This window comes from Drosophila rhopaloa, unplaced genomic scaffold, assembly GCF_018152115.1.
Source record: "Drosophila rhopaloa isolate 14029-0021.01 unplaced genomic scaffold, ASM1815211v1 contig_163, whole genome shotgun sequence".
Lineage (NCBI taxonomy): Eukaryota > Metazoa > Arthropoda > Insecta > Diptera > Drosophilidae > Drosophila > Drosophila rhopaloa.
In genome coordinates, this window is record NW_025335043.1 from 4,965,135 (window position 1) to 4,992,731 (window position 27,597).

Here is a 27,597-nt window from a genome sequence, read left to right on the forward strand (position 1 = left end):
CATTTTTTTTGCAAATGCAAATGAAAGTAAGTTAATTTTAAAGCATTGCAGTTTGTAGACAAATAATGCTGCACTTTTTCAGACTCGATCTGATTGCGAATCAGAAGAAGCAATCGTCTAGACTGTTTGGACAGGAATTGCTTTTTTCTGGGTCTGAGGCTTTTAATGCTGGAATGCAAATCAATCAAAATCCGTGCAAACAATTGGCTAAAAAGTTTTTTGCTCATCTGTCGCCGCCATGGGGATTATAATCGGGAACCCAAGAATATGGCACAGATGTGCTTTTCGCTACTTTTTCGGGTCCCCGGGCGCTGGCCTCGACTGCTGATCAATCAAATGCGCATTTGTGTATTAATCGCGTTGATTAAACGGCCTGCGAGGGTGACGAGCCAAATGGGGAATGGAAATTTCACTTTAAGATACGGGCAGCGGCAATCAAGTACAAATTGCTTTAGTGTCACCGAGCGGCGCAGGTCATGAGCTATTAATCTGGTTCAATCGAGTGGCCAGATTGCACACACGGGTAATTAGCGATGAAACACTGCCATCAACTTGTCCATCCGCTTCACATTCGAGCTGGTCCAATTAATATTGTATATTTCCATCGAATTGCCTCTATTGAGCAGATATATTTTGTTTCGATTTGAAAGCATGTATTTTGTACACGCATTCCGCTAAATTGGGTTTATTGCTTTTCCATTGGCGGAGGGTACGCAATAACAAAACGCAAACCAAACGACCAATTTAATTTATGAACATAAATTAATTTGGAAAATGAAATTTTATGGAATTTTACTTTGAACCTACACTGCAGAAACGGCAGCATGGTCAAAGTCGAGTTCTAAGGCTAAGGCAATACTGAAAACATCGCTGTATCTATTAAATTGAAATTGAGCTCGCTGCAGCACCTAAGCGCGAATACTCAAGGTTAGTAATTGCTTCCGGGTAATTGCAACCGCACAGGTCAGCGGCGGATCCAATTATGAGATTGTAGTCATTATAGTGCTGCAATATAAGCTCAATCAGCTGGAATCGGCCACTTGAGCCATCGAGTAATCTAATTGGATCTCATCCCAGGGGGAAGCATTTGGCTTTCTTTCGACACTAAATTGCACAGATTTAGTTGGCTCAACTTTTGCATCGAAAGAGAAATTCAATGTAGCGATTTAAGCCAACATTACAACTCGTACTGGTTAAAATTGCATGTTGATATCAAATTAATGTGGGTTATGCTTTTGTCAACATTTAAATTAAAATGGTATTTGTATAGCGAGAAATTGTACACTGGATTTTAATTTGCATTCCTAATGGATATTTAAAAGGACTTTAAACTAATTTGTTGTAACCGCTCTCCTGTCATTCTGCCTTGCTAATTGGTTTTCTGAATGGCACCTAGGCAATCTCTATTCGACTTTGGTCGACACCCAACATATATTATTTCCATTGAAAACAATTAAGTTAACAAGTCAGCTGAGTGAAAATCTTTTAAGTGAACGGTTGAGAAATGTTTATTATTGAAAATACGGCGTGTGCTTTAAAGATAACTTTGTAAGTACATGGTTGCATGGCCAAAGCAGTGAAGTTGGTTTTAATCGTATTTAAATTACAATATGCTATTTAATATTATTTCGCATTTTGAATTGGGAATTCATATTCTGATAAAAATGGAAGTAATGTATATTTAATATGATTAAAAGTCCGCCTGCCTCGATTTATTCGCGTCTATGGAAACTCGAAGCTTATCAACGCTGGCAGTTTTAAGTATTAAATTACGCAGAAGCTCATGAAATCAATGATTGCCTTTTCCCAGCCAATTTAATTACTTTTTTTTTCTCATGTACTCGTTCTACCTAGAAAATAAAATTAAGGCTACTATGAATATTAAAGCCAGATGCTTTATCGAAAGCACACTAATGTTTTTTTTAACTTTTATTCTACTTGCAGTTAAAAGTTATAATGTCGGTAATAAATGATTGGGAAAAGTAAAACTACCAATGCACTTGAGGGCATTCCTTGCATAATCAAATCAAGATGTAAAAGAGTCACACCTACATGGACTAAGCCAACCGTAAAATTACCTTCCAAACTCAGTAAATTAACCAATTAAGGAGAAATAGTAACCAAAATGGAGGCCGAGTGGGGCTTGGATGACCCGTCCGCCTCCTACGGTCGCCAGCCCTCCGTTCCCAATTCCTCGATGGACTTGGGTTCGGATAACGAGGTGGCCAGCAACTGGTCGGCGTTGGTCAACATCACTCGACTGGTGGCTGCCGCCGCTCCGGAAATCGCCAACTTTACGCTCAATATGCTGGACTTGAGTGTGGGTGGGGGTGTAAGTGCGGGTGTCGGTGTGGGTGTGGCCACGGATATAACCAATCTGAGTGTTAGTACCACGCCCCTGCCCGCCTACGCGATCGCCAATAGCTCCTCGCTGGCCCACACGAACAACCTGCATGAATCCCCACCGATGGCGGAACAGGTGCCCGAGCACGTCATGGACCACGCCCCCCAATTATCCCGATCCGGACTGCTCAAGGTGTATGTCCTGACGGTGATGGCACTCTTCTCCCTGCTGGGCAATTTGCTGACCATCTGGAATATATACAAGACCCGCATTTCGAGAAGAAACTCGAGGCACACGTGGAGCGCCATATATTCGCTGATGTTTCATCTGTCAATTGCCGATGTCCTGGTCACCTGGTTCTGCATAATCGGGGAGGCGGCCTGGTGCTACACGGTCCAGTGGCTGGCCAACGAGCTCACCTGCAAGCTGGTGAAGCTCTTCCAGATGTTCAGCCTCTACCTGAGCACCTATGTCCTGGTGCTGATTGGAGTGGATCGGTGGATAGCGGTCAAGTACCCGATGAAGTCGCTCAATATGGCCAAAAGGTGTCATAGGCTACTAGGAGGGACCTATATCCTGTCCTTGGTGCTCAGCTTGCCACAGGTGAGTTTTGATAAAGAATGGAATTAAGTTCTTAGTATACTAAGTATATGGACTGCTTGGTCCCCTTCAATCAGTTTACAATATTATTTCATATTAAATTTCTTATAAAACCATATTTTAAATCAATAAAGAAATATCTAAGGACTTTAAAACAACTTTCTTTGTTTAATCATAAATGTTTTGTTTGAAAAAAGCATGTAAATTGTTAATGAAAACCTATCAAAAGTATGAAAATTGTTAAAGACTTACAATTGAATAAAGTAGGAAATGAATTTGTGTCAACAAGAAAATTAAATTTGATTATATCCGACTTCTTCACAATTTCTATAGACCCAACAAAAATGCAAATACAAAGCCCCAGGATAATAGATCTCAAAATGAGACAGTTTATTGTAGACAAAAAAAAAGGGCTCAACCTTTTGAATTTTTAAATGTTTGGTTTATGTAAATTCATTATTAAAAAAAATGCTTTTCTATAAAATGGATTTACTTCAGGGCAAAATGAAAGCGTCTGCTGGGTATTCCTTTCCAAGAAAAGGCAGTTTCAGGAAGGCTTTTTCGCGTCAAAGAACTTTTGAGATAAGTGCGGCGAAGGCACGCTTATGAAAATAATCTGGCCCACTTGCAGTCGCTTTTGGGGGGGCGTTCCATTACGTTAAGAGTAAAGCTGGGGCTCATCGCCCACTTCAGTTAGTCCGCGTGCTGATGAAGTTGAAGTAATATGTTTACTTTACACCACGCATACGCCCCGTGGCAGGGCGCAAATAGTCTTGAGTATGCTCCAGAATGTGTGCAGACATTAAAAATGATTGCCTTTCGCACATTAAGTGTGCACTAAGTGTGGCTTCAGGCCGCCCCGCTGCCACGCCCACACACACACACGTGCCGTGGACGAGCGGATGCGGATGCGGATTCGGATTCGGATGCGGATGGGACAGCCAATCGAATTCCGGTTGCCCCACCAACAAAGGGTTTTTTTGGTAAGAGACAACAAAAAAAGGTCGGGAATCCGGAATCCTTACTGCCGGCAAGTGTCTGACTGACGACAGACATTATTCATATTCCCGATTCATTGTGTGCAGATAGGCTGGCTGATATATTCGTTTTCCCTGCCAGCTGGCAGATAAGACTGAATGGGACTGCATTAATGGGAATCCCCCGCTTTGTTCTAGGTCTTGGCTCCAGCTTTCCGGCACATTGATTGTATAATATATGCCGCTTGTCTCCACACTCCGATTGAATACTTGATTCGCTGGCCTGTCCTTGATTTATAGCCTAGGGTGAAGTTCCTGCATGGCCAGCTCATTTATCAGATTAGCCGGAGTGCTCCTTCAGGAGCAACTTTCAGTTCAAGCGGTGTCGCCAAGGCAGGTAATTAGAGGAGAAGCCACTTCAAAGTTTCCGAGGGGCTGGAACTAATTTAGTTTGATTGAAAAGTGGCTGCTGAAAACTTTCCTACGCTCCTTTGTGACCCTCTACTTGAATATCAAGCGTTGGCCTGCCATAAATTCAAGTGGGCACAAAGGATTACCAACTTATTCACCTAAGCGATCCCAAAATAGACGAGTGCTTACGATTAGCATTAGGGACGTGGAAAGTTTCCCTTATTTTTCCCACGCAAGCTATGCAACTTTGACATTTTCTCTTTTTTTCCCTCTTCCATCGCGCCCAAATGTATGCTATAATTTAACGCATTTAATAAGGGGAATTAACCACACTAAAGCCATTCTTCGCGAGCTGTGTTTCCTTTTATCTGAATAATATATTGCATGAAGAAATAATTGCCGAATCGAGGCGAGATTATGTTTGCCACACTTTGCGTAATATGTGTGGACTGGTGGGTGTGAAAAGCATGTGCGTGCGTGCTTGTCAAAAAGACTGACTTGTTTAAATGCCAAAAAAAATGTCAAGACTAATGACATTTGGATGTTTTCTTCCCACTCACCGTTTACCCAAAAATTTGTCAGATTTTGAAGTGGTTTGGGGTCGGAGATGAAGACTTCTAAAACTGACAAACAATAATGAAAGAGGACATAATGTATTGGCTTGCATTTTATAATAGGGTCCGAGTTTGTTAAACTGTCAGTTAAGTCGTTAATATTTAATTCGTCTGGCTGTGGCCAGCATCAAAAGCTATTAGGATATTGCAGTATCCATTTTTAACAGCCGCCAATTTTGTTACATAATTAAAGAGCCACTGTCACCCAATTAAAAGAAACTTTGCAATCATTATGCCATTTTTATGGTCCACTTTTCGCCCCCAACCAAGAAGACTGTCCGCGGAAACTTTCTTCATTTCGTTTTATTAAACATGCGACATAAAATTTATGCGGCTCACAGACGTGACAGCCAAGGCGGATCGGCCGAAAACATTCTGGCCAGAAATAAGGGAAACATTTCAAACAATTTTCCGGACAACTTTTCCGATGTCACACGTTCATGCATCAGCCAGCACATGTTTGTAAGCAGCCACATCGAATCCAATATGAGACGCACCGCTGAGCTCGTCGGTTTCAAATAAAAAAATCGAAATGAAAATTCACTTCGACTGCCAATAAACAACAAATGTTTTCAGAAGCAGCATTTATTTGGCTTCCTTTTCCACCTCTCAGAAAAATACGGATTCGCACACACACCAACATTTCTAGCAAAATAATACTCAATGTGCTTTAAGTCAGCTCAAGGAATATACATACGGCAGGCAACATAATAGAGTCAGACACCAAGAAATTCACAGAACTCCAGGGCAGTATTGTTTGGAATTTAATTGCAATAACAACGCACAAACAATAAAAAAAATTACCTTTCCTAGAATCAATTACAAATTGATGGAGAATTATTCTAACAGCTTAAAAAAAATTTGTTAATTCCGCATTTAAATTAAGCTTCACGGTTTTTATAAGCCTGAATTTATTATTATAATGGAATCCTCAAAGCGAGCTAAGCCGGCAAACCACAAATGGGTCTTAGTACTTTAAGTACTTTCAGAAGCCAATGTCAAAATTTCTTTACACTGCGTTGTTCTACAAATTAAAATTTAATGAATCTAAGGTACCTGAACACAAACATCTGAGTAAAACAAAATCCAGTAATGTAATTTGGTCAGAAATACAAAAGTTCTTTCAAAGTGTTTTCCTAGCAATGAATGCATTATACAAACCCTTTTCATTTCATTTCCAGGAGGCGTTTGTACAAAGTTTTTGGTGCAACTTGCAAGTTCTGTTCAAATTATGTGTAAAATTGTTTTTCTGTTGAACGCTCTTTAAGCTTTCTAGTGAAAACCAAACATAGAAATACATTTCCGAAAAGTTTGTTTTGAAAGTTAGTTCAACAGTTTTGAGGCACTCAGTTTTGGAAGGCATTGTTTGGAGGCAGCAAATAAGGAGCCACAATTATCGTTTTTTGCATCTGGTTTTTTCCTATTTGGCCCTGACCTACATCGATCTAAGTCCTCTATTTTGGGCAAGGCAATGGCTTGGAAGTTATAAATGTGCGAAATTAATAAAAATCAACCATTATACGATTATCCGCTGGCCGTTAGTCCCCGGGGTTTTATGAAGTTTTACTACACCGCTTAGTTGCTCGTGGCAAGTTCCTCCATTTGGGTCAGCTGTTGACACAGCCACGGACAAGGAACCCATAAAAACTGCAAATAAAAATACTTTTAGCGTATTAGTTATGCGCCGGCACATCCATCCACAATATTCGCTTTATCAGCTTTCGCCAGACCTGAATTTTCCAAGCAGGATTTTCCTCGAGCTTAGTCTTTCTAGGAAGGTGAAAAGTAACGTATTTCTCATGAATTGAACGGAGAGAAATATATAACAATTGACTATTTACTGGCCAACTGAATGGAGTTCAGGAAAATGTTCACTCAATTACGGACATATTCAGACTGCACAAGGAAGGCAACCAAAGGGGGTTTAACTCATAACTAAAGTCCTTTCCCCCCAAAATAAGGAGCGAATCAAAGGATATATTTGCGTCAGCAATTTGTTACTATGAGTCGCTTGTACGTTTCCATGAAAACATGTCGCATTTACTTTCCTGTTTGGTGCAACCAGTGATGTGTAGTCTATAGAGAAGTATTATTGCATTACTTCTTATTTTAACCAGGCGTTCATAATACGTCTTATTTATATATCATTCAAATAAATATCATATTTATATGTTATGCTTAATTAAACATACATTTTTCTTTTAAATAAATAACTTTTTAATAATACACATGTATTCATATAATATTAAGTTTAGTAGACTTGGAAATAAAAGATTTGGGTGAAGAAAACGTATATCAAATTGCTAATTGGATATTTAAAATAAATCCCCTTTAAAACTTAATAGGCTGCACATAAAACTGAAATGCTAGGACATTTAAAATATATATTATTTTTGTAATCGCAATTAAAAATTGCTAACTTTCAATGTCTGTAACAAAAGTATCAAGAATTCGTAAAAATCAACTAACCTTTAATTCCTTTCTTCTTTCTACATTTTCGCATTTTCCTTTGATATTGCCGGATATTACTGAAGTTCTTCATTTTCCACGTGGCACGAGGACCTTTCGTGGAGGAGTTCTACCAGTGCGTCACCCACGGATTCTACACGGCGGATTGGCAGGAGCAGATGTACGCCACCTTCACCCTGGTTTTTACCTTCCTGTTGCCTCTGTGCATCCTGTTTGGCACCTACATGTCAACCTTCCGGACCATTTCAAGTACGTTTTTGTTTGTTTTAAGGAAACACGGATTATCGTAGTAATTACTTTATCCTGATATCCATTAGGTAGTGAAAAAATGTTCCAGGGATCGAAGTTGGCCAACTATTCCACGGCAAAGCTGCCCACGCAGACGAACCGCCAACGGCTGATACACAAGGCCAAAATGAAGTCGCTCCGCATTTCGGTGGTGATCATCATAGCCTTCCTTATCTGCTGGACACCCTACTACGTCATGATGATTATGTTCATGTTTCTCAATCCGGACAAAAGGGTGAGTGTTAAAGTTTCCAATTCCACGAAATTTCCGGCGAGCTGAATGACAAGCAGATAGGATTCCCGGTATTGCCCAAATGCCAAGGCACATCAATCAGCAGTCGATTTGTCAGTTTATTTCCAAATGCCGTGGGTGGAGAATCCTTTGTTGTTTTGTCCAATATTTACGGCTCGGGGCTGTTGTAAAATGCGGGAATTAGGAATGGGGATTGGGCCCACTCGCAGATGGCCAATCCGTTTAGGGCCGCAATCTTTTCCACGCTTTTCAACGGCCCAACGCACATAAAAATGATTTCTTATGCTCAATTTTTAATTAATCGTTACGGCACCCGACCGGCCGGTCGCAATTTTTCCTTAACGGCGCCACCGGACACGGCGTCCCAACATTGATGACTTGCCAGAGATTGCCCGTAAAAGCAGGCCTTGGTGGAAGATTAAGGTCGCTCCTCCGCGAGAGGGAATTATAAAAAACACGACTCGGTTGGCCACAGTCTGAGTATCCTGTAAAGTTTAGGAAAAATAATTAATCAGAACAAAATGTATAGCATTATAGAAAAAGTATAGCACTTTTCATAATAGATGAGAGAGTATTTTCATTTATAAATCATTATTCACTAATTTTGAATTGAAAATAATCAATGTGTAATCTTCATTACCTACACCCTTTGTTATCAATTGGACTTTGTATTTACATAGTGTCTAGCATTAACTAAATAAATACTTACTTATATTTGTTTTCGATAAATATAAATTTATTTAAATATTTATAAGCAACTCATATATTTAAAGTTGAAATATTTCGTAGCGCAAAAAAATGTATAAATTCAAATCGCACAGTATTTGCTTTCATCTTAAGTTCAAATGCTTTCAGCAGAGAAATTGTTGTTTAAGCCACATGTTCAGAACTAAATAAATGCAAAACCAAGAACCATTTTTTTCATCCATTTTCCTAGAAATAGTCTCTCAATGATATATGAATACACAGTTCATTTGGGAAGTTTGGCTTAAGCAACAATGAAGCACCATTGAGCAAAGGGTATTCTGTGGCATTAACAACCCAATCCGACCGCAAAACGCCCACAATCTGCCTCTCAAACATAAAGAGGGTCTGAATAGGGAAATTAATTTAAATTTTACGCAATGCTTTCAGCTGGGCGACGATCTGCAGGATGCCATCTTCTTCTTCGGCATGTCCAACAGTCTGGTCAACCCGCTCATCTACGGAGCCTTCCACTTGTGTCCTGGCAAAGGAGGCAAGTCGAGTGGCGGCGGGGCCAACAACAACGCCTACAGTCTGAACAGGTGAGTGGACAAGCTTGTCACATTGATATAACATTGGCACCAAAATTACACCTGCAATGTGGAACTTTTTTCGTATCAAAATAGTTGCTTTTCACAAAATCATGATGCTTTCATGACAGTCAAACTAGTTTTGCTTATTTAATTAATTTGTTTTTGTTGATGTACAAATGAATAAATGAACTATTTGGCACAGTTGTTGAACGGTGCGAGCTCTGAATAAATTATTCGTATCCAAAGCTAATACAAATATGTGTTCACAGACTAACTATATGTGGGGATATGCTAATTGTTAAAAAGCGTTATCTCTTAATAATATAATATATTCCAGAGGGACTTATTTATTATTACAACATTCTGCAATTTTATAAAAATGTACAATTTAAGTCAAAATCAAATTTACCCAATTTATTCTAAGGATAAAAAAAAACGTTTATTTTAATTGAAATTTCATACTTTCCAAAATTAAAGAGAATTTTAAGTTGACTAACTTATTTTATTATTTTTACCTACTCAACTTAAAGTATCACCCATACACTTTACTCTGACTTATATGATTTTTCCACACCACTATGATTATTTTGATACCGCAAAAAGTACATAAAAAAGAGATTGGCAATAAACTGATAAATTTTTTCCGTCTTGTTTTTATCACCTTACCTCATCGTCCATTCCCCCACCCAATCCCCATATCCAGGGGCGACTCGCAGCGCACTCCATCCATGCTGACGGCGGTGACGCAGGTGGATGGCACAGGTGGCAGTTCCCGCCAGATGAGGGCCTTCCGCCAGCAGAGCTACTACCGGAGCTCGAGCAACGGAACAGGTGGATCCGGTGCTGGTGTTGGTGGTGCCCCGTTCAAGGAGCAGGTGGGTCTGCTGCATGTGGGTCCTGGCACGGGTCCCTCCGCTGGTGGTGGCTCCGTGTCCAGCAGTGCCACGCCGCAGGTCATCAGGAAGGGTTCGGCGCTCCTGGCCCGCCATCCCAGCTGCTTGCGGGAGCAGGAGCACCAACAACGACTCCTGCTGCAGGACAAGCCCTCCACCCTGGTCCTCAGCTACGACAGCCAGCGAGGGGGCGTGGGCGTGGGCGTGGCCAGCGGGCTGTTGGACAACAACGAGCGGGTGTCGAGCGTGTGAGAGCAGCTGGCGATGGCGGCGGCGGCGTTGGCGACGACGGATGCAGCGGATGCAGAGGATGCGGCGGATGTGGCGACGGAGGACGCCTGCTCCTGCTGCCATTGCCTGAGCAGGGAGCTGGTGCGACGGCAGCTAGAACTCCAAGAGCTTCCAGTGCAGTGAGGCGACTGCCAGAGGATTTGATCCCAGTGGTCCTGGGAATGGATTTCCCCAAAAAAAAGATGGGAAAAGAGAGTGTGTGGAGGCGTCGATGATCAGATCACCGGGGCGCGCAACTTGTGCTTAGTTAATGCTAATCGAGAGTTAAGTCTTCAAACACAATGGGTGTGCTTAGTACTCCTAAGTAGGATTAGAGCTAGTCCGTATGGAATGGTTGCCCTACACTGGGAGAAACTCAAGGTCAGGTTAGAAACCTTAAAAAAGTCACATATTTGGTGCCTGATTTTTCGGAGCAGTTTTTAAACCAGTCTGGCTAAATGGTCCGAATCGGTTTTGATTAAAATACCTTTCATTTAGGTTACCCAATAATTCATTAAAATACTAAAGAGATAAAGAAAATTATTTTATTATTATTTATAATATTAAGTTTATAAAAATTAGACTTTATGTTAGCAAACTTAAAACATATAGTTATCTAACATATTGCTCTTTGGCCCACAAATCAGGTTGTGAAATAAGGTTAATCCCCTAAAATAAAATGTTTTCTTATTTCGCTATAAGTTGATTTTATTAGAAGCTAATAAACTACATTAATTGCTTTTATAAGCAAAGTGCAATCAGGCCAGCTCAAACGCGATTTCAACTTAAATGATTTTTTAATTGGTTAATTAATGTAAAGACTTTAAATGAGCTTCTCCCATTAGCAGGGCAACATTGTAAAGTTAATTAAAAACATATATGTACGTTTTTCAATTTGTTTGTTCAATCCCGTTACTCAAAAATCAATTTTCTAATTGTGTGAAATATCAAAAGCCAAAAACAGGGTAAAAATAAAATTGTAAATATACGAAATTTATTATTTTCCAAAGAAATTGTGCTTGCCACATCTTTCATATAATGTTAAAACTACTGTAAAAAAGTTTGGAATAAAAATGAGTTCTTGTTCATAATAGTAAGATCTACAATTTAAGATTACCCATTATTTTATTTAATTTAAGAAACTTACCAAAATATTATCTAGAATCCAACTTCATGTTCATATCTTATAATTTCCAATTAGTGTTTAGTTAATTTTCGTTTCAAAGTCTCAAGGTCCCTTCACTTAGAATCGTATTTTTCGCTTGTACATGGCACTCTCCCAAAGGAATCCACAATTTACGACCAACTGGAAATATCAGCTAAAGCCGGAGTTACTTTAAACGAATTACACTGAACACCACAATTCAATTTGGCCGAAAAGTCCCTCGAGGCGAACGGATGTACTTGTGACGATTCCGGAGGATGGAGCATACACACATACGTCATTAAAGGAATCCACTGCATTATGGGAACGGTTGAGTTTCCACAAATCCGCATGTTTTTACGCTCATCATCTATCCTATCATCCCGTTTGCATATTCATGTGCTTGTACTCCGCAACTTCGGTGCGTACTTATGTATAAATAATCTGTGTCAAATTTGTATAGTTTATTTTTTAATAAAACCCGAATGATCCTTGCGAAACTTTACGAGCCAACTTTTACGCGCCACGCACACAGCACAGAGCACAACACGTTGATGAACTAGCCTGGCCTGGCAGTTCGCCGAGCGTGGGCCCATAAATCCAGCGGGGCTCACGTCCACCCCGAGCACGGGGTATATTACAAAATTTTATGGGCGGCGCAGGCGGAGGTCGCCCATCGCGTTAGGTCATACCCGGGGACACTTGCCCCCACTTGGGAGCCCCCAAAAATAAAACCATCCACTCCCACTCCATAGAAAAGTTCCTGGCCGAAATGCAAAATAATTTTTGCGAGCCGCCGAACAATGCGCCGCGAAGTCTGAACCTAGAAGCTGCGTCGGAAACAGGAACCCAATTACCACAAATAATGAAAGATGTACTGTGCTGGGGGGTTGCACGATTGACCCTCCCCACCTTTAAACTCGCCCTTCAATTATGCGCAGGCAGATGAGCGCTGAGTTTGCAACACTGAGCGAAAGATCCTTTGATTCCTTACAATCTCAGTTACTAAGTTCCTTCTGATAACACAAATGTTAAAGAAAATATTACAATTAATCAGTTCTTCTTGGATGAAAATTACTCTTTTTCTAAGAACTATATATTTTTGCATTAAGTGTATACTTTAACTTTCAAAACTTTGTAGTTTGGCCTAGAAAGTTTAATTTCATTACTTGGACTCTTCTCGACGAAAGAATTGTTTTAAAAAGTTTCATGAATGGTGGTTCTCAATTACACAAATTATTTTACTTTATTTTGTTATTAATTATTTGGTTTTGATGTTTTAAGAAGTGTTGTTATTAATTTAGATAAGTTACAACACTTTATTTAAGTTTTGTTTATGGCCAACTAAATTTAAGTTCGCCTTGTTTAATTCATTTGTAAAAAAAAATAAAAGTAAATATACCAAAACATGAAAACCTGTAATGAATCTTTTCATTGACCAGTTAAGGTATTTCAAATTTGGTTCTACAATTGAACTGACAATAATTTTCTCTCTGTACCTCTTCAACTTTTGATTGCTTGATTTTCCGTAAGGTTCCGCTGACCAACTGGCAAAGTTTAGAGCGCGAGTCCTGGCTATTCCAAAATGTAAATTCCGGGCCAAAGTGTGCCACGAATGCGTATTTCATTTTAAGTACGCATTCCATCCAACGAAGTAATTCGATGGCGGACAGGGAGGCACTTAACGAGCGGGTCGAGGTCCAGAAATTAAAAGCATTCCGCCGGGCGACTCCTCCGTTTTATTGAGGATAAAAGGTTGAATTCGAGGGCCTGGCAATAATAGCAATCGTAAAACGGTCTACAAGTACATCCCACTCTGGAGCCAGTGAATGTGTCTATCTGGTGATGTGTAGACAAGACATCAGAAGACATCGTTACAGCAATTATACAAATTTATGGACCATTATCAACATGACAAGAAACTTGGCCTACATATTCCCATAACACATGCTCCATTCGAGCGTGGAACGATAAAAACAGAGAAATAAAGCAGGAGGCTTACCCCCGGAAACCTCAAGACATTCTGACTCATCAGAAACTGATGGACCGTAAACAACGCAGCGACTTCTTACGGGGAATCCTCTTATTGGTTTTGCTTTAACAGAATTTCACTTAATTGTAGGGCAGATATTTGGAAACTATTTAAGGGCTGATCCTGGGCAGGTGCTGGGATTCCTGGGATTTCTATCTCGTGGTTACAACAGCCTCTTTTCGAGCCGCATCCTGGAGCAACTGAGTGTCCACCTCGTCGCCCGGAAGTTGCACGTAGCGTACTACGGAGCCCCGGATAAAGCAATTCTTAACGCTCAGCATATGGGGGTATTTATCCGGATCTGTAACGCTGATGTCCGTCAGCTTGATGTTCAGATATTGGTCCACCGAGTGCAGGGTGCCACATATACTACACAGAATATATACAAATTGGAGATAAGTTTTCCATTTTGCCGGCAATGTGGTAAACAAAACGGAGCTCACCTGAGGTCGTTCTTGAGTTCGACGACTACTTCTTTGCCCACTAGCGACTTGAAGAACGAATAGAAGAGCTGCGGATAGCGTAAACGTTAATTTTAATTGTTAAATTCCTTTTAAATACTAATTTATTACCATTGTTATTGTTTATTGCAGTTTTTGCGGAACGCGTTGTTGTTGGAGGTCTGGCAACGTCGCGTAATAGAGGTGGGAAAACATCGATATTTAATACATCGTTAATATCGATATCTCCGTCTCTAGCGGGTATTGAAACCACTGCTTACTAAGAAAAATGTAGAGAACTGCTTACAGAAAAAGTGTGAAAGTTCAACTGCTTACTGAGAAATGTGTCGAGAGGCACACTGCTTATAATATTTAGCAAAATGGCGGTTGCTTTAAAACAGACGGTTAATTTTCAAGTCTTCTTTGGGATATTGATTATTTAATGGGGTTAAATTTAATAAATGACAATATATATTTAGAGAATATTGATTGAGTTTTGGCGCAAGTCTTAACAGTAATATTTCAAAAGATTTTTTTTAAACAAGTTTTAATCTATATTTTTTTAAGCAAAATCATAATAAATAATAAAAAAGTACATTTTAAATTTGAATGAAATACTTCAATATTAATTAGTTAATTAATATTTACAAAAAATTATATCACTATTAATAACTATTTCTTAAGATTTTTTACTTCAATTTAATTTAAATAAACGACTATAAATATATTACTAGAACTTGATATGAAAATTGATTTATTTAATTTAATCGTTTGAAGAAACAAATTTACGACTAATTTTTGTATTTATTAGCTCATGTATCATGTATGCAAAAATCAATATTGATTAAATTCCGATTTAGGATTAGCCAATGACAAATATTAATAGTAACGGTGCGAGGGTATCAAAACAAATCGTTCAACAGCCAACCGAAAACAAGTTGAATTAGGAACGGCGAGCTGGGAATTCCTAGTGACCATAGCCCTGGCCCCGTGGTCCATCTGGGGATCCAGTGGTGCAGGTTCTCCGCCGGCGACGACCTTAGCTGGCATTTCGTATTCCATTTGTTTTGTTTGTTTCTCTGGCAAATTCGCATAATTATAGGTTGTTTTCGGCAAACGAAACGAAAATCCGATGGCTGTGTTTACTACGATTTTTCTATGTTTAATTCACGTCACTTGCCGGCGAAACCGGATCGTGAAAGTTGGCGGTTAAGTTCGGGTTTAACCCGAAAATGGGCAAACAAAAAAGCGGAGAGTCGTCGAGTCGGCGAACAAAGAATTTGGCAAACCCAAATCTCTTCATCCCAATCCCATTGTTAGTCGCAGCCACAAATGTAATTCAATCGTTTCCCAGTTTATTTCGCATCGTTTATGCATTCCTCTGCCGGATTCTCCGCTAAGTGATTTTTGCCAGCGGAGCGGAGCGTTCGACTCGAAACGCGGGGGCGATATCGTAAATTGACCGTTTCGGATGTGGGCAAATAAAATTAGCAGATTAATTCAAGCACTTCGCGAACTGAGTGCCGCCTAATCGGATTTATTGAAACAAAAACCAGTAAATATTAGGGATTACAGAGAAAACTTGTTAAACAAGTTACGCGAAACTGGAAAACAAAGCAATGTAATATTATATGTAAAATGTGATCAATCATTTTTCGATTGTAAGTTTTAGAAAAATGTAAATGCCTTTTAAGCTAAATTGTGACAGCTGCGTTAAAATAGATTAATTAAACATTCCTTTCAACAACTAAATATTAAATAGGAATTTTGGTTAGATAAGTGAAATATTTATTACATTAATTTAAAACCTCTATTAAAATAAACTATTGAAAAATATAAATGTTTTCTTAGATTTTATGAACAGAAAACAATTTATGATCATCTAACAATTGGAAGTGACGTTGATGCTGATCAAATAAATATGTACTTCTTCGTCTTATTTATTCAAAATATGGTTGAATAATAATTGGGAATTTCACCAAATAAATGAATTTTAACTAGCTAAACGCGTGCCAGCCACGAATTTATTTTGATATTCAATATTTCGCGATATACTTGTACACACCCAAATGGCCATATCAGTTGACAGCTTTTGGACCGATCATTGTGCCTTGTTAGTCACATGATTGGCATGCGGAAATTCCCCAAAATTAGCCATTGCCATATATGATTTAATTTGTTTAAAATCGAAATTTTCGGGATTTATGTAAATCACCTAGCTATCCATTAAAAGGAAGATGTGTTGTTTAATTCAAAAGGAATAGTGACCCTATTTCACAAGAGAACATTAATCTGCATGTTAATTACCAGGAATGTTGAAATTCTTGCACAACTTTGGTAGTTCCAATTAACTTAGTCATGCCAAAAATTAAATTAGTCGAAAACGCTTCCTTATCGCTTTTTTTGACTTTATCTGGCAGAAGTACCATGCAAACAAACAAATTAACAAAAATCTTGAGCATCTCATGCTTGATTTTAAAGGTATTAAGACAATAAAATACGATTTAAATTCTATTTCAATTCAAAGTTAATGATTGAGGCGATTCTAGTCTAGATTTTAAATTGAATTCCATTCTGATTATTAAAAAAAAGTCAAAAGCTTAGAATAATTTACGAAATATTTTAATAAAAAAGGCAAAGTTATGTAAAACCTACAGAAGTTAAAAACTTAAAAAGCTTTTTCACAGGCTGAGCACTTTCATTTAGATTGATGCGCAACTTTTGAGGCGTTTCTAGTCCGACAGCCCCAATTTGGCAAATGGAATCCCAGATCAATCAGCTAATGGCTCTATCAGGTATTCCCCAGAATGGTGGGCGAGCGACGGAAAAGGGAAAGAAATTTCTTTAATCCCAGACTCGATAAATTAATTTAACTCAAATTTGCATATTTAACACGATGGCTTTTGTTTACCGTTTGGGAGTAAAAACCCCGAGCATCGAAATCCGCATACGAGCAGAAGCTAATTCGAATCGAGTCTGGCGCCAAAGAAATTGCCAACAATCCATCAAGTCCGCTCCATGTGCTAATCACCATTGGGAATGCTGTGGTTTTTAATATATATCTATGTATATATATATATATATATATTAAATACATATATATAGGGGTATGTTTTTATTCGGCTGATCGGCGTGAAGATTTTATTACACTTTGCCGTCGCTACTGTCGCCGTAGAGATAGGTATATCCGATCCGGACGGACCGGTCTAGTCCGTTGCCGAATCGCGTCTATTTTCCTATGCCGATTATGCAGGAATTTAAAATGCGACGACGTCGTCTGTCGCGTCTCCAAGTCGCCACAGTAAATTCTGGGAATTTGACAGATTTTATGGTATATGACAACCCAATACTCGCATCATAAATTCATTTTAGTCCGGTCATTTAGTCGAGCCCACTCGAACTATGCAAAGAAGGCTGGAAATTAGTTGGTCAACTTGTTTTTATACACCATTTTTGAACTGGATCTCCCTTTTAAAAAGGACAAGCTATGGGGAATAAATATGTTCGGAAATCATGATTATTATAGTTACAAATTGCAATTATATTTTATGCATAAACTATTTAAATTTGTATAAATAAAAGCAAAAATAAATACTTTGCAAAAACACTTAACCTATGGTAGGATATATATAATATTTCTTATTTAGAATAAAAATGTATTTATTTGTAAATAAAAAATAAAGTTAATGACAAACGAATACAGCATACAGTCAAATATTTACCTTATTTTTGGGGGGTATATAACATTTGTTTTAATACTTTTTTTAGATATTAAATATTCATTCAACTTATTTTGTGCCACGAAACTACACACATATAACCATTCCATTTTAACGACAAGGACGAAAGTTGAGAGGCATAACTCCGCTGTTAAAACGGTGTTATAACCACTTGTCCTCGGCCATCCAGTTATGGGCCAAAACCAAAACCAAAACAAAAACCTGTGCCATGTTCCATGTTCCAGCAAAGTGAATGTTAACGATGGCCTGGGCCTGCTCATACATAATGCATCACACCCGAGCGGCAATTAATCAACAATTAATTTTTATATAAATTGATCGTTTATTGGCTGAAGGCAGAAATTACCTGCTCGCTACCGTGTGCGCCGCTGGGCTCGTCGATGGGGAAAAAGGCAATATTAATTACTAATTATGCGCGGCGTCAAAACGACAAAACTAAGGCACATACATATTTATCGATTTGTCTCTGGCTCCAGTCACATATGTATAGGATGTTGATGCCGGCCAGAATGTATGTTGCTCTGGGGAACGATGGACATATGGACATGTGGCGATGGCACGTAGGCCAAAAAGTTGGCAATAAAATGAAAAAACGAATAAACAATAAATCAACCGCAAATCGGCCGCTTCGAGTGGAATTTTTAGCATAGTTCATAGCTGGGGCGACCTTATCGCGATGTCAAAAAATCAGGAATACCATGGAACACTGCCAGTCCGGCCATAATTAATAAATTCCAGCGTGCGCCGCCGAATGATTCGCTCTTCGGTTCGGTTCGGGCCAAGTTAGCCGAGTTGGCCAAGTCGCGGCCCCGGCAAACAAACAACAAAACAAATTGACGTCACGCTGGCAAGCGAGATATGCGATCCTCGGCAAGTGCGACATACGTATCAAGGCTTGCCGGTGGAAATGGAAACGGGTTAAACGGGTACGAGTGGCAGTGCCAGTGCGATCCCCAGATCCACAGATCCCCAGATCCCAAGCAGCAAACACAAACAACGGGGCCTTAATCAAAAACGTTGGCTGGCTTCAAAACAACTCGAAACAATTGGGCTGATCGAGAAGTTGACGAGATGTCCTAGGAAACAATAAGGGATCTTTATGGAATATAAGTTAGTTAGAAAAGAAGAGGTGTTTTATAAGAACATAAATAGTTAAAATTCCAAAGAGTTCAGAATAAAGCATATTACTCATACGCAGTGTGTACTTTTAACCATACAATTTTAATGGGCTTTCATTAAAAGAGTACACTCATAGCAAAATTAACCCTAAAAACAAGAAATTCGACCTATTTTTGTCTTCAATGGCATCGCACCATAAATTCTAAGGTAAATTTTTCTAAAATTAAGGGCGTTCTTTTTTAAAATCTAAGGCAAATAGCCCTAAAAACAAGAAAAACTTTTCTAAAAAATAGAAAAATATTTCTTAAAAGTAGGGCATCTTACCATAAATTATACTTTTAATATTTATAAGTAATGGAAAAAGTATGTAATGGAAACTATAAATAAAATACAAATAAAATTATTTTTTATGACTATCAGTTATCTTTTAATAATATCACTCATACGTCATGTTGACTTGTAACCATTCAGTTTACCAAAATATGTAGTTAATATTTTAAAATTTAGAATATTAAATAGAACATAATTTACAAATATTTAAAAACATAAATATTAAAAGAACTTAGATATATTTGCTTATCAACAGCTTATGGGCTTCCCCTGGTGGAAACTTGTACATCAAGTATGTAAACTTATACCCGGCACTGTGTACATGTTCCTGGGATGCAATAAAAGCACTAAAAAGTCGGGAAGCGACTAGTTTTCATTAAGAGTTACGCCTTCCGTTGGCCAGAAGGTGGCGGCCGGCGACAAGTTGGCGTCAACCAAATGGGATAATAAGCACGCCAGTAGTAATTTAAATTTCCGAGCCACACCAGGTTCATCAACCTTCTAGATAAAAAAGTGTTCAATTCCTTAATGCTTTTATTTCAGTGTATGGGGGCGAGGAAAACCAGGAGAATTTGTATCAAACTCAGGTAAAATGCTGTTGACACCAAAACTTTTATGACTTTTTTACTGCTAACTGTTTTGGTAAATTAAACAAATGCATACTTTACCTTAATTGCAAAATGCAATTTGTTAATTAAAACCAATATTGGCTGTAATTCCCATTTATCATTGCAAACATTTAATACGCATTTGTTTTGTGCTTAAAAGTAATGAAATAAATACATATATACAACATATTCTCCTTGTTTTCTCTTTACCAAATATTTTAAAAATAAAATATTTTAGAAGTAAAGGTCAAAGCTGAGTTTTGATGAAACCATTTTGTCAGCATGTTTTCAACATATTAGTCACCCATATATCATTTGTTCTTTGAACTCCTACTCTTCAATCTTCAACACCATTTCAGGCCATTAATTGTTGACATTTTTCCTGAGCTCTTTGCACATCTTCAAAGCACCGACTTGGGCGTCAGTGCAGCCAAATTTGGTAAGATCTTTTAGCCGCATTAAGTCGTTTGGCCGTCCATTCGATGCGCCTCGACAATTGCCGGCTAAATGGGGCTCGGCTTGGCAAGAGGACTGCCATTTATGAAGATCAGGGGTGGGCGACCCCACATTCCAATACTAGGCACACCCCGCGGCAGACCCGTCTCCATTATTATTTTCTTGCCAGGCCAGGTTAATTTATTACGCAAAACTGCAAAATAATGCAGAACAATGGCGGGTAAAAGCATTTCGCCAGTGTCAGTACCATGGTGATAGCTCTCCAAAAGGCCGAAGAGTGGGACGGGGTGAGTGAGATTTATGGCGCTCGCCCAACTCCGGAATATCCCAAGCCCCCGCGACCAAAAAGAAAACATGTGCTTCGGTATCCATGTCGCGAGAGCCAGATCTGGAGAGATATAACTCGATCGGGGGCTCTCGGCGCCTCGCGATTCCGAGTGACTTAAATATGGGTGCCCCCAGCGAGGTAGCTTCAGTTGGTGACTGAATTTCAGCCCGTGAACAGCTCTTGAAAAAGCAAAAACACCTCAAGCTAAACGCGCAAAAACATCGCAAGTGCTCAAAAAAAAAATACGAGAGTGGAATCGTACAGAATCTTATCACATTTTTTAACAACAAACCCCAAAAAAACTCAACTACAAAATGCAAGTGGAAAAAGTTTGTGCCGCCATCGCGCTCTTCGCAATCTTCGCCAACGTTGTGGATGCAGCAGTCTACTCCCAGCCCGCCATCTTCCTTCCTTGTAAGTATTTTGCAAAAAAAGAGCTCTGAAAGTCTTTATTTTATCAGAAAAAATAGTTAGAGTAGAGATACAAGATGTAAGCGAGTTTTTAAAATAAAACATTCTGATTTTTAGATTGATTTCTAAAGGGCATTCATCTTATTAATTTAGAAAGGCAATCTTTATTTTTCCCTATAAGAACTACATTTGTTTTATTTTTATGTTTCAATAAAATGAAGACGTAGTTATTCCGTAATATATTATTAGATCATATTAGACAGCCCACATTAAAATCCATTTAAGCTAATAGCTGGAAAACAAATAAATGACGACCCCATCAGTTTAAGTGGAAAGAACAATAAATTTAATTGCGACATTGGGAAAAACGTGAGCTTTCCATTATTGTTTCGATTAAAACTCGGAGATGATTGCATTATTCCATTAATTCAAAGCTTGCTTATGGAGTTTTCTAATTAAGTTTCCAATTAATAGGCGACCTTTTCCAGCCACGAAAAACAATAAAAACTAAACATTGATAGTGACTGGCTGGCGATTTCGTGATTGATTTACGATTGTTTCAACGATTTTTCGAGGTCTTGCTTGAGCTCATTATTGGAAACTCGAATTCCAAAGAATTCAAGAATCATTTTTGATCATGGGCAGAACTTTGACGTCAGATGTCGGGCAGTATTTGTTTATTATTACGTAGCTGGACATGTGATTTATGTGTTGATATGTTTGTGATATTTGGCTGCTTTCGCTGACGTCAACAAACACAAATCGAAGTTATAAACAAAAGAAAACAATAAATTCGAACAGCGCAAAAGGCGAAAACGAAAAAAATCCAAAGCTGAAATCAGACGAAATTTGTCATGTTATTGGCCCCCTTTCGGTTGTGTAGCAGATTCAGATACAGATACAAATAGAGATAGATACAGATATGAATTTCGGTTTTTGGGTTTTTCGCATTCGCCAAAAATTAGCATAAGAAATGTGCTGATGCGATGGTTATTATTCAAGCGTTTGGCTAATTTGCATCGCTATGCGGATTTAAGTTAGAAAACTTATCGATTATCCCCGACCAGATCGCCAGATCACCAGATATTTTCCTGCTGCTGAATTATTCATGTGTGAAGGTCGTCCGACGTCTTTAGCTGGGAATTTCTGGCATCTCGGCGACTGGCTCACTAATCTATAAGAAATTAGCGCCAACTGCTTAAAAATAGGCGATGAGTTCACGCGTTCCGCAATTAATTGCACAATTGGTAGGAATGCGTGTTCTTCGTCTCTTCGAGTGGTAAATTAATGGCGAGTGTCATTAATCAAACTTACCTTTCTATTCGGTAATTTATTTTTGAACCCGACAACTCAACAATTCGCAGCCGCAGGCAGTTCGTTATAAATAAAAGCACGAGTGCGCCGTACGTCGTATGCGGTACGCTCCATCGCCATCTGTCAGTTCGGTCCAGTGCTCGAGGTTTAAAAATAAATGCCAGTGCCTGGCTGAAATCGCAACCGCAACCGCAGGCTGGCCATAGCTCTGGTTTCCGATGTATTTATATCCCAGCGAATACACTTGTGTGCCAATTTTCATGTCGAATGACTGTCAAGTTCGTGCCTTAAGTCTTTCGTTTGCTTCGCTTGTACAAGTCATAAATAATTATAAAAATAGGTCTTTCCTTAAGGGGCAAAAATTTCCATTGAGTTCTTCATGCCTCTGAAGAAGTGGGAGTCTATTGGTGTCTTGGATATTTTTACTTAGCTATCAGAAAATATGGTGAAATTTTAATTTTTACATTTTTTAAAAGAGAATTCAAACATTGTTTTGCATGGTAATCATTTTTAAAATCTGAATTACTCCCTTAAGCCGGAATGTTTTTATATTTTTTCGTAACTCAGTCTGGGATATGCATAAACACATTTAAATTTCGTTCGGACACAATCACGATTTATAGCCACTTCCTCATAAACTCGAAAGACGGGGGACAGCGCATAAATAAATCGCAGTAACTACGACAGCTTCGGGGAAGCAACAAAGAAGACTGGTACCACTTCCGCTTGCAGCACAATAAACTGAAAACAATTTTTAAACATTGCAACGATCGAGTGACCTATGTTCTTTGGATGTTGTTTTTTTTATATGAGAAGGAAATTAATTAATATTAAATATTGGTTGATATAACATACAGTTGTGAACCAGAGATTAGGATTTAAATTTGATAAGATTTTTAACATTTATTGATATAAAATACAGTTGTGAACCAGAGATTAGGATTTAAATGTGATAAGATATTTAATACTTATTGATATAACATACAGTTGTGAACCAGATATTGGGATTTAAATTTGATAAGATAGTTAACATATATTGGTATAAAATGCAGTTGTAAACCAGAGATTAGTATTTAAATGTGATATGATATTTAATACGTATTGATATAACATACAGTATATAATATTCAGAGCTACTTTTTTTTGTTTATACTTTTTATGTACTGTGTACTTAATCGCCACTCCCCTCTTCCCCGTTACAGCCCACCCCGGCAAGTGCTTCGACAAGCTGACCCGCAAGGCCCTGCTGCCCGACAAGGAGTACAAGCCGAAGGGCATCTGCGCGTCCATGACTTGCAGCCTGGAGGCCCGCGAGATCAGCATCGAGACCTGTCCCTACGTGGAGGCTCCTGGCTGCGAGGAGCTGCCCAGCGATCCCAACTGGCGGTTCCCCAAGTGCTGTCCGCAGTTCAAGTGCGTCGACTTCAAGACCGGCAAGGACTTTATCGTCTCGCTGTAGATCGGCTAAATATATATGTATATATGCATATGTATAGCCGCAACTGAAACGTGATTTTACATGAAATGTATTCGTAGTTCTGTAATGCCCGAAAGAAAGAATGAGAGAGCGAATAAGTGTGCGTGTGTTTGTGATCCATTCCTAATTTATTTATTTTAATTTGTAAATAACACATTATCTGCATAACTCCCCGTCCCCGTCATGTTTTCACGTGTGAACATAATTCAATTTGTTTTGATTTATTCAAAAGTCCCTGTATGCGATATTTGCAAGTATGACTAACCATCAACCAATTATGTTTAGTCCATAAGGTTTAAGCGAAGTAATAAAAAATCTGAAATATGCAAATGTTTAAGTGTTTACTTTGGCGGATTGGCTTGGATACGTGATTGGCAGAGTCATGTCCAAATTTGAACGTCTCCCGCAGTTTATTTGCGCAGTCCACCGGATTACGCGCTCTTCTTTTTTTGGACTTTGTCAATAAGCCATCAGATTATTGCCGGCTGACTCATCTTGGGATTATTTGTTGGACAAACATCGCCACATGCCGCATACAAAACGATCCGTAGCCGAGCTCCAAATACGATCAAAAGTTTATTGCTCGGAGAGTCCAACGGTTTGCCGACTTTGCGCCTGATGGGAATACTAAGTTTATTGCCCGGTTTATTAGACCCGGCAGGAAATGCCAGCTGTGGATGTTGCAAAAATATAAACTTGATGTTAGCTTTTAAAACCAATAAAGAAAAATAATTACAAGTCTACTACTTGATATGGTTTGTGTAGGTATTATTTTTAAACCTAGAAGCTCCTGGTCTTTACGACTTATTTAATGAACAATTACTTATTTATTATTAAGAGTAAGTAAGTATGTCTTACTTTAAGGCCCTATAAATTAATAAAGGTGGAAATTTGATATTTTAATGATTTAACTGAGAAAAAGTATAGAATTTGGCCGCCTTAAACTTTCAGATTACTACGAGCGCAAGATATTTAAAAAAATATTATTACAAATGTTATATTTTATTATTTAATATTTAAGCCTTAACACAAATTCATTAACCAATTTAATATGCACACAAAGTTGATTAATTTATATATGATATTAGCACTTTGTTTAAATAATATAACAAAAAATTTTTTTTTTTTTAAACTTAAGCTTATTGCGCCAAACTCAACTGTTAACCAACACTTATTTGGTATATTTTCGGCTGCAATTGATATTTTGCCTAAAGGGAAGAGTGGTATTCTGGAAAGGTCAATAAACAGGCACACTATTAAAGCAGGGCGTTTCTTTTTATTTACGTTTGTGAATTTGTCTTTTGTTTTTAAAAAACCCCGCATATTAGCATATAACTTAAAAGAAAATGCATTCCCATACAAATCTCATAGCAGTACTGCTGCTGACAGTTCTAATTCACGAGGGTAAGTGCTTCTTCCAGCAAAAAAAAACAAGTTTTTATGAGTAACCACTTACCTCAATTGTTGTCAGGCTCTGCGATTTGGTGCTACCGCTGCACTTCGGCCACGCCCGGCTGCGGGGAAACCTTCAACTGGCGGGGAATAGGATACCTGGGCGAACACTGCCCGGAACCGGACGATATTTGCGTCAAGCTGACGGAGCGACGCGGCGGTAAGCAGGAATCCCTTCGAACCACGTGACCTGGCCCAAAACCCTAATCCAAATCCCTTCCAGGCAGTGAAACAATAACCCGCGATTGTCTCAGCGCCCTGAACTTCCGTAAAGACATTCCCGCCGACAAATACGAGGGCTGCCGTCCCGCCGCCAAAGATGAAAGGCTGGCGCACTACGTCAATCACACGATCAAGGAACACGACGTGCGGCGGGACTACTTCACGGACACTACGTTCTGCTTCTGCTTCCTGGATCACCGCTGCAATGGAGCCAGTGGCATGCAGGTGTCTGCTGTAATGGCTCTCCTGACAGTGGCCGCTGCACTGCTCCTCCGCTAGAATATCCCAAGGAGTCGAGTGACCAAGTGCCTTACTAATGCATTCCACAAAGACGAATCTCGTATAACATGCGTCCGCACATTTTGTACAACTTTTTGACATGGCATTAGAGTCTTCTGCTTACTCCACTTATTAGTGCCTTACTAACGCATTCCACAACGAGGAATATCCAATAACATTCCGAGCGCACATTTTGTACAACTTTTTGACATGGCTTTAGAGTCTTGTGTTTACTCAACTAATTAAATACATTTTACCATATTTATAAACAGGAGTGAAATCGTTGCATTAGAGGACCTCTACATTCTTGGGCCCCCGATAATCATAGGCAGCCACCTCAGGATGGGCCACTAGGTGCTCCGAGTAGACTTCGGCCAATCGTAAGCACTGATCCACGGTCAGTTCAAAGGGGCGCAGAGTGTCCTGGACTTCGGCGCGCTGGAAGAGCTTTTCAGTGACCTCCTCGCGATCCTCCAGAGGGAACAGTGTGCCATAACCACGACGACAATACTTCTGGCGCATGCTAAAGATGTGCCGCACCACGCGCTCAACGAGACGAAACGGAAGCTGCGTCTTGGGACGCTTCAACGGCATGACCTTTACGACGCCCACATCCACCTGTGGTTTCGGAACGAACGCTTTTCCCGGTATGGTGAACTTAAGGACGGGCTCTGTCCAGACCTGCGACATCACCGACAACCGGCAGCGCTGCTCGCCGCCCGCAGGGGCACAAATCCGCTCGGCCACCTCCTGCTGGAAGGTCAAAGTCATGCAGGTGTCGATGCGTCGGAAAGCGCCACGTCTGGCGGCCAAATCCTCGTACCAATTGATCAGCAGTCGCGTGGAGATGGCGAACGGCAGATTGCCAATCAAATGGATCCGCTGCGAGGTGTCCGGGATGTGCTGCTCCATGTTGAAGCGCAGTATGTCGTCGTAGTGTATGTCGAACTGGATGTTAAGCGGACTGGCGCACTCCTTGAGAAGCTGTAGGGTCTCGCCGAAGCGGGGATCCTTCTCCACGAGCACCAGTCGCTGTGGCTGGCGGCGCAGAATAGATCGGGTGATGCCGCCCGGGCCGGGACCCACCTCCAGGACCAAATCTTTAGAGTCGATGCGTCCCGCCGACTTGACAATCTTGTCCGTGAGCCGCTCGTCCATGAGGAAGTTCTGGCTGAGCTGTTTCCTGGCCTGCAGCCTGTAGAGCTTCACCAGCTCCCGAATGGTGGGCATGGGAGGCAGGCGCATCCCGCTCTGAAGCACACGAGCACTTGCTTGGGTCATCTGGAATGGCAATGGTCTAGAAACTGGGCCAATGAAGATCTTAACTGAACTCACCCTGTTGTGCAACAACTTCAAAAGTGTAAAAAGGTGTGTAAAATGAAGAAAACGCTTAAGAACTAGGGGAAACTAACAGGGACTAGAGCTAAGAGGACACCTTCTTGGGCTCCTCGAAGTCGTCCAGGAACTTCTCCTGCTGCACGGAGAAGATCGAGTAGCCGTAGATGGCCAAAACAGAGACGCCCAGGGCGCCGGCGGTCAGGAGATTGTTGCGGCGAATGCGCTTCAACTTTTGCACGCGGTCCAGGTTCTGTTCCTCAATCAGCTTCATGAACTGCAGCTGCGCCTTGTCCAGCTTCGGAGCGCTATCCCCGTACTTGATCTTAGGTCCCTGCTCCGATGCCGACATTATAAACGCTGCTAAACGGGGTTTTATTCGTGTTTTCCTCGCCGATTAGGGAATTATGAAATCTCGAACACAAATAGTGTGGCCGCAGGCGACCGTTAGGATATAACAAAAATTGGCAAGAGCTAGGTCACACTGTTTGAGTACTATAGCCTGTTTCCACTG

General features: G+C 39.8%; 6 protein-coding genes across 6 annotated transcripts; 3 read left to right on the plus strand and 3 right to left on the minus strand.

The window, feature by feature from the left end:
* The first annotated feature begins 1,948 nt into the window (after positions 1–1,948).
* LOC108053914 (gonadotropin-releasing hormone receptor) lies at positions 1,949–12,045 on the plus strand. Its single transcript, XM_017136648.2, has 5 exons — positions 1,949–2,947; positions 7,481–7,664; positions 7,733–7,938; positions 9,091–9,242; positions 9,937–12,045. The coding sequence occupies exons 1-5, from the start codon at positions 2,126–2,128 to the stop codon at positions 10,376–10,378; spliced, it is 1,806 nt and encodes a 601-aa protein (XP_016992137.1). The 5' UTR covers positions 1,949–2,125; the 3' UTR covers positions 10,379–12,045.
* Positions 12,046–13,605: 1,560 nt separating this feature from the next.
* LOC108053909 (U6 snRNA-associated Sm-like protein LSm2) lies at positions 13,606–14,211 on the minus strand. The gene is made up of 3 exons (XM_017136636.1): positions 14,145–14,211; positions 14,016–14,083; positions 13,606–13,941 (listed from the first exon to the last, which is right to left on the minus strand). Exons 1-3 carry the CDS (start codon positions 14,145–14,147, stop codon positions 13,725–13,727), a joined length of 288 nt encoding a protein of 95 aa, XP_016992125.1. The 5' UTR covers positions 14,148–14,211; the 3' UTR covers positions 13,606–13,724.
* Positions 14,212–20,754: 6,543 nt separating this feature from the next.
* Positions 20,755–24,125, plus strand: LOC108053907. The gene is made up of 2 exons (XM_017136635.1): positions 20,755–21,007; positions 23,521–24,125. Exons 1-2 carry the CDS (start codon positions 20,908–20,910, stop codon positions 23,775–23,777), a joined length of 357 nt encoding a protein of 118 aa, XP_016992124.1. The 5' UTR covers positions 20,755–20,907; the 3' UTR covers positions 23,778–24,125.
* A 911-nt stretch (positions 24,126–25,036) lies between these two features.
* On the plus strand, positions 25,037–26,022 carry LOC108053919. The gene is made up of 3 exons (XM_017136655.2): positions 25,037–25,199; positions 25,267–25,407; positions 25,471–26,022. The coding sequence occupies exons 1-3, from the start codon at positions 25,142–25,144 to the stop codon at positions 25,746–25,748; spliced, it is 477 nt and encodes a 158-aa protein (XP_016992144.1). The 5' UTR covers positions 25,037–25,141; the 3' UTR covers positions 25,749–26,022.
* LOC108053918 (dimethyladenosine transferase 1, mitochondrial) lies at positions 25,960–27,029 on the minus strand. The gene has a single exon (XM_017136654.1). The coding sequence runs from the start codon at positions 27,027–27,029 to the stop codon at positions 26,037–26,039; it is 993 nt and encodes a 330-aa protein (XP_016992143.1). The 3' UTR covers positions 25,960–26,036.
* On the minus strand, positions 26,891–27,529 carry LOC108053920 (cytochrome c oxidase assembly factor 3, mitochondrial). The gene is made up of 2 exons (XM_017136656.2): positions 27,084–27,529; positions 26,891–27,029 (listed from the first exon to the last, which is right to left on the minus strand). Exon 1 carries the CDS (start codon positions 27,433–27,435, stop codon positions 27,172–27,174), a length of 264 nt encoding a protein of 87 aa, XP_016992145.1. The 5' UTR covers positions 27,436–27,529; the 3' UTR covers positions 26,891–27,029; positions 27,084–27,171.
* Positions 27,530–27,597: the final 68 nt, after the last annotated feature.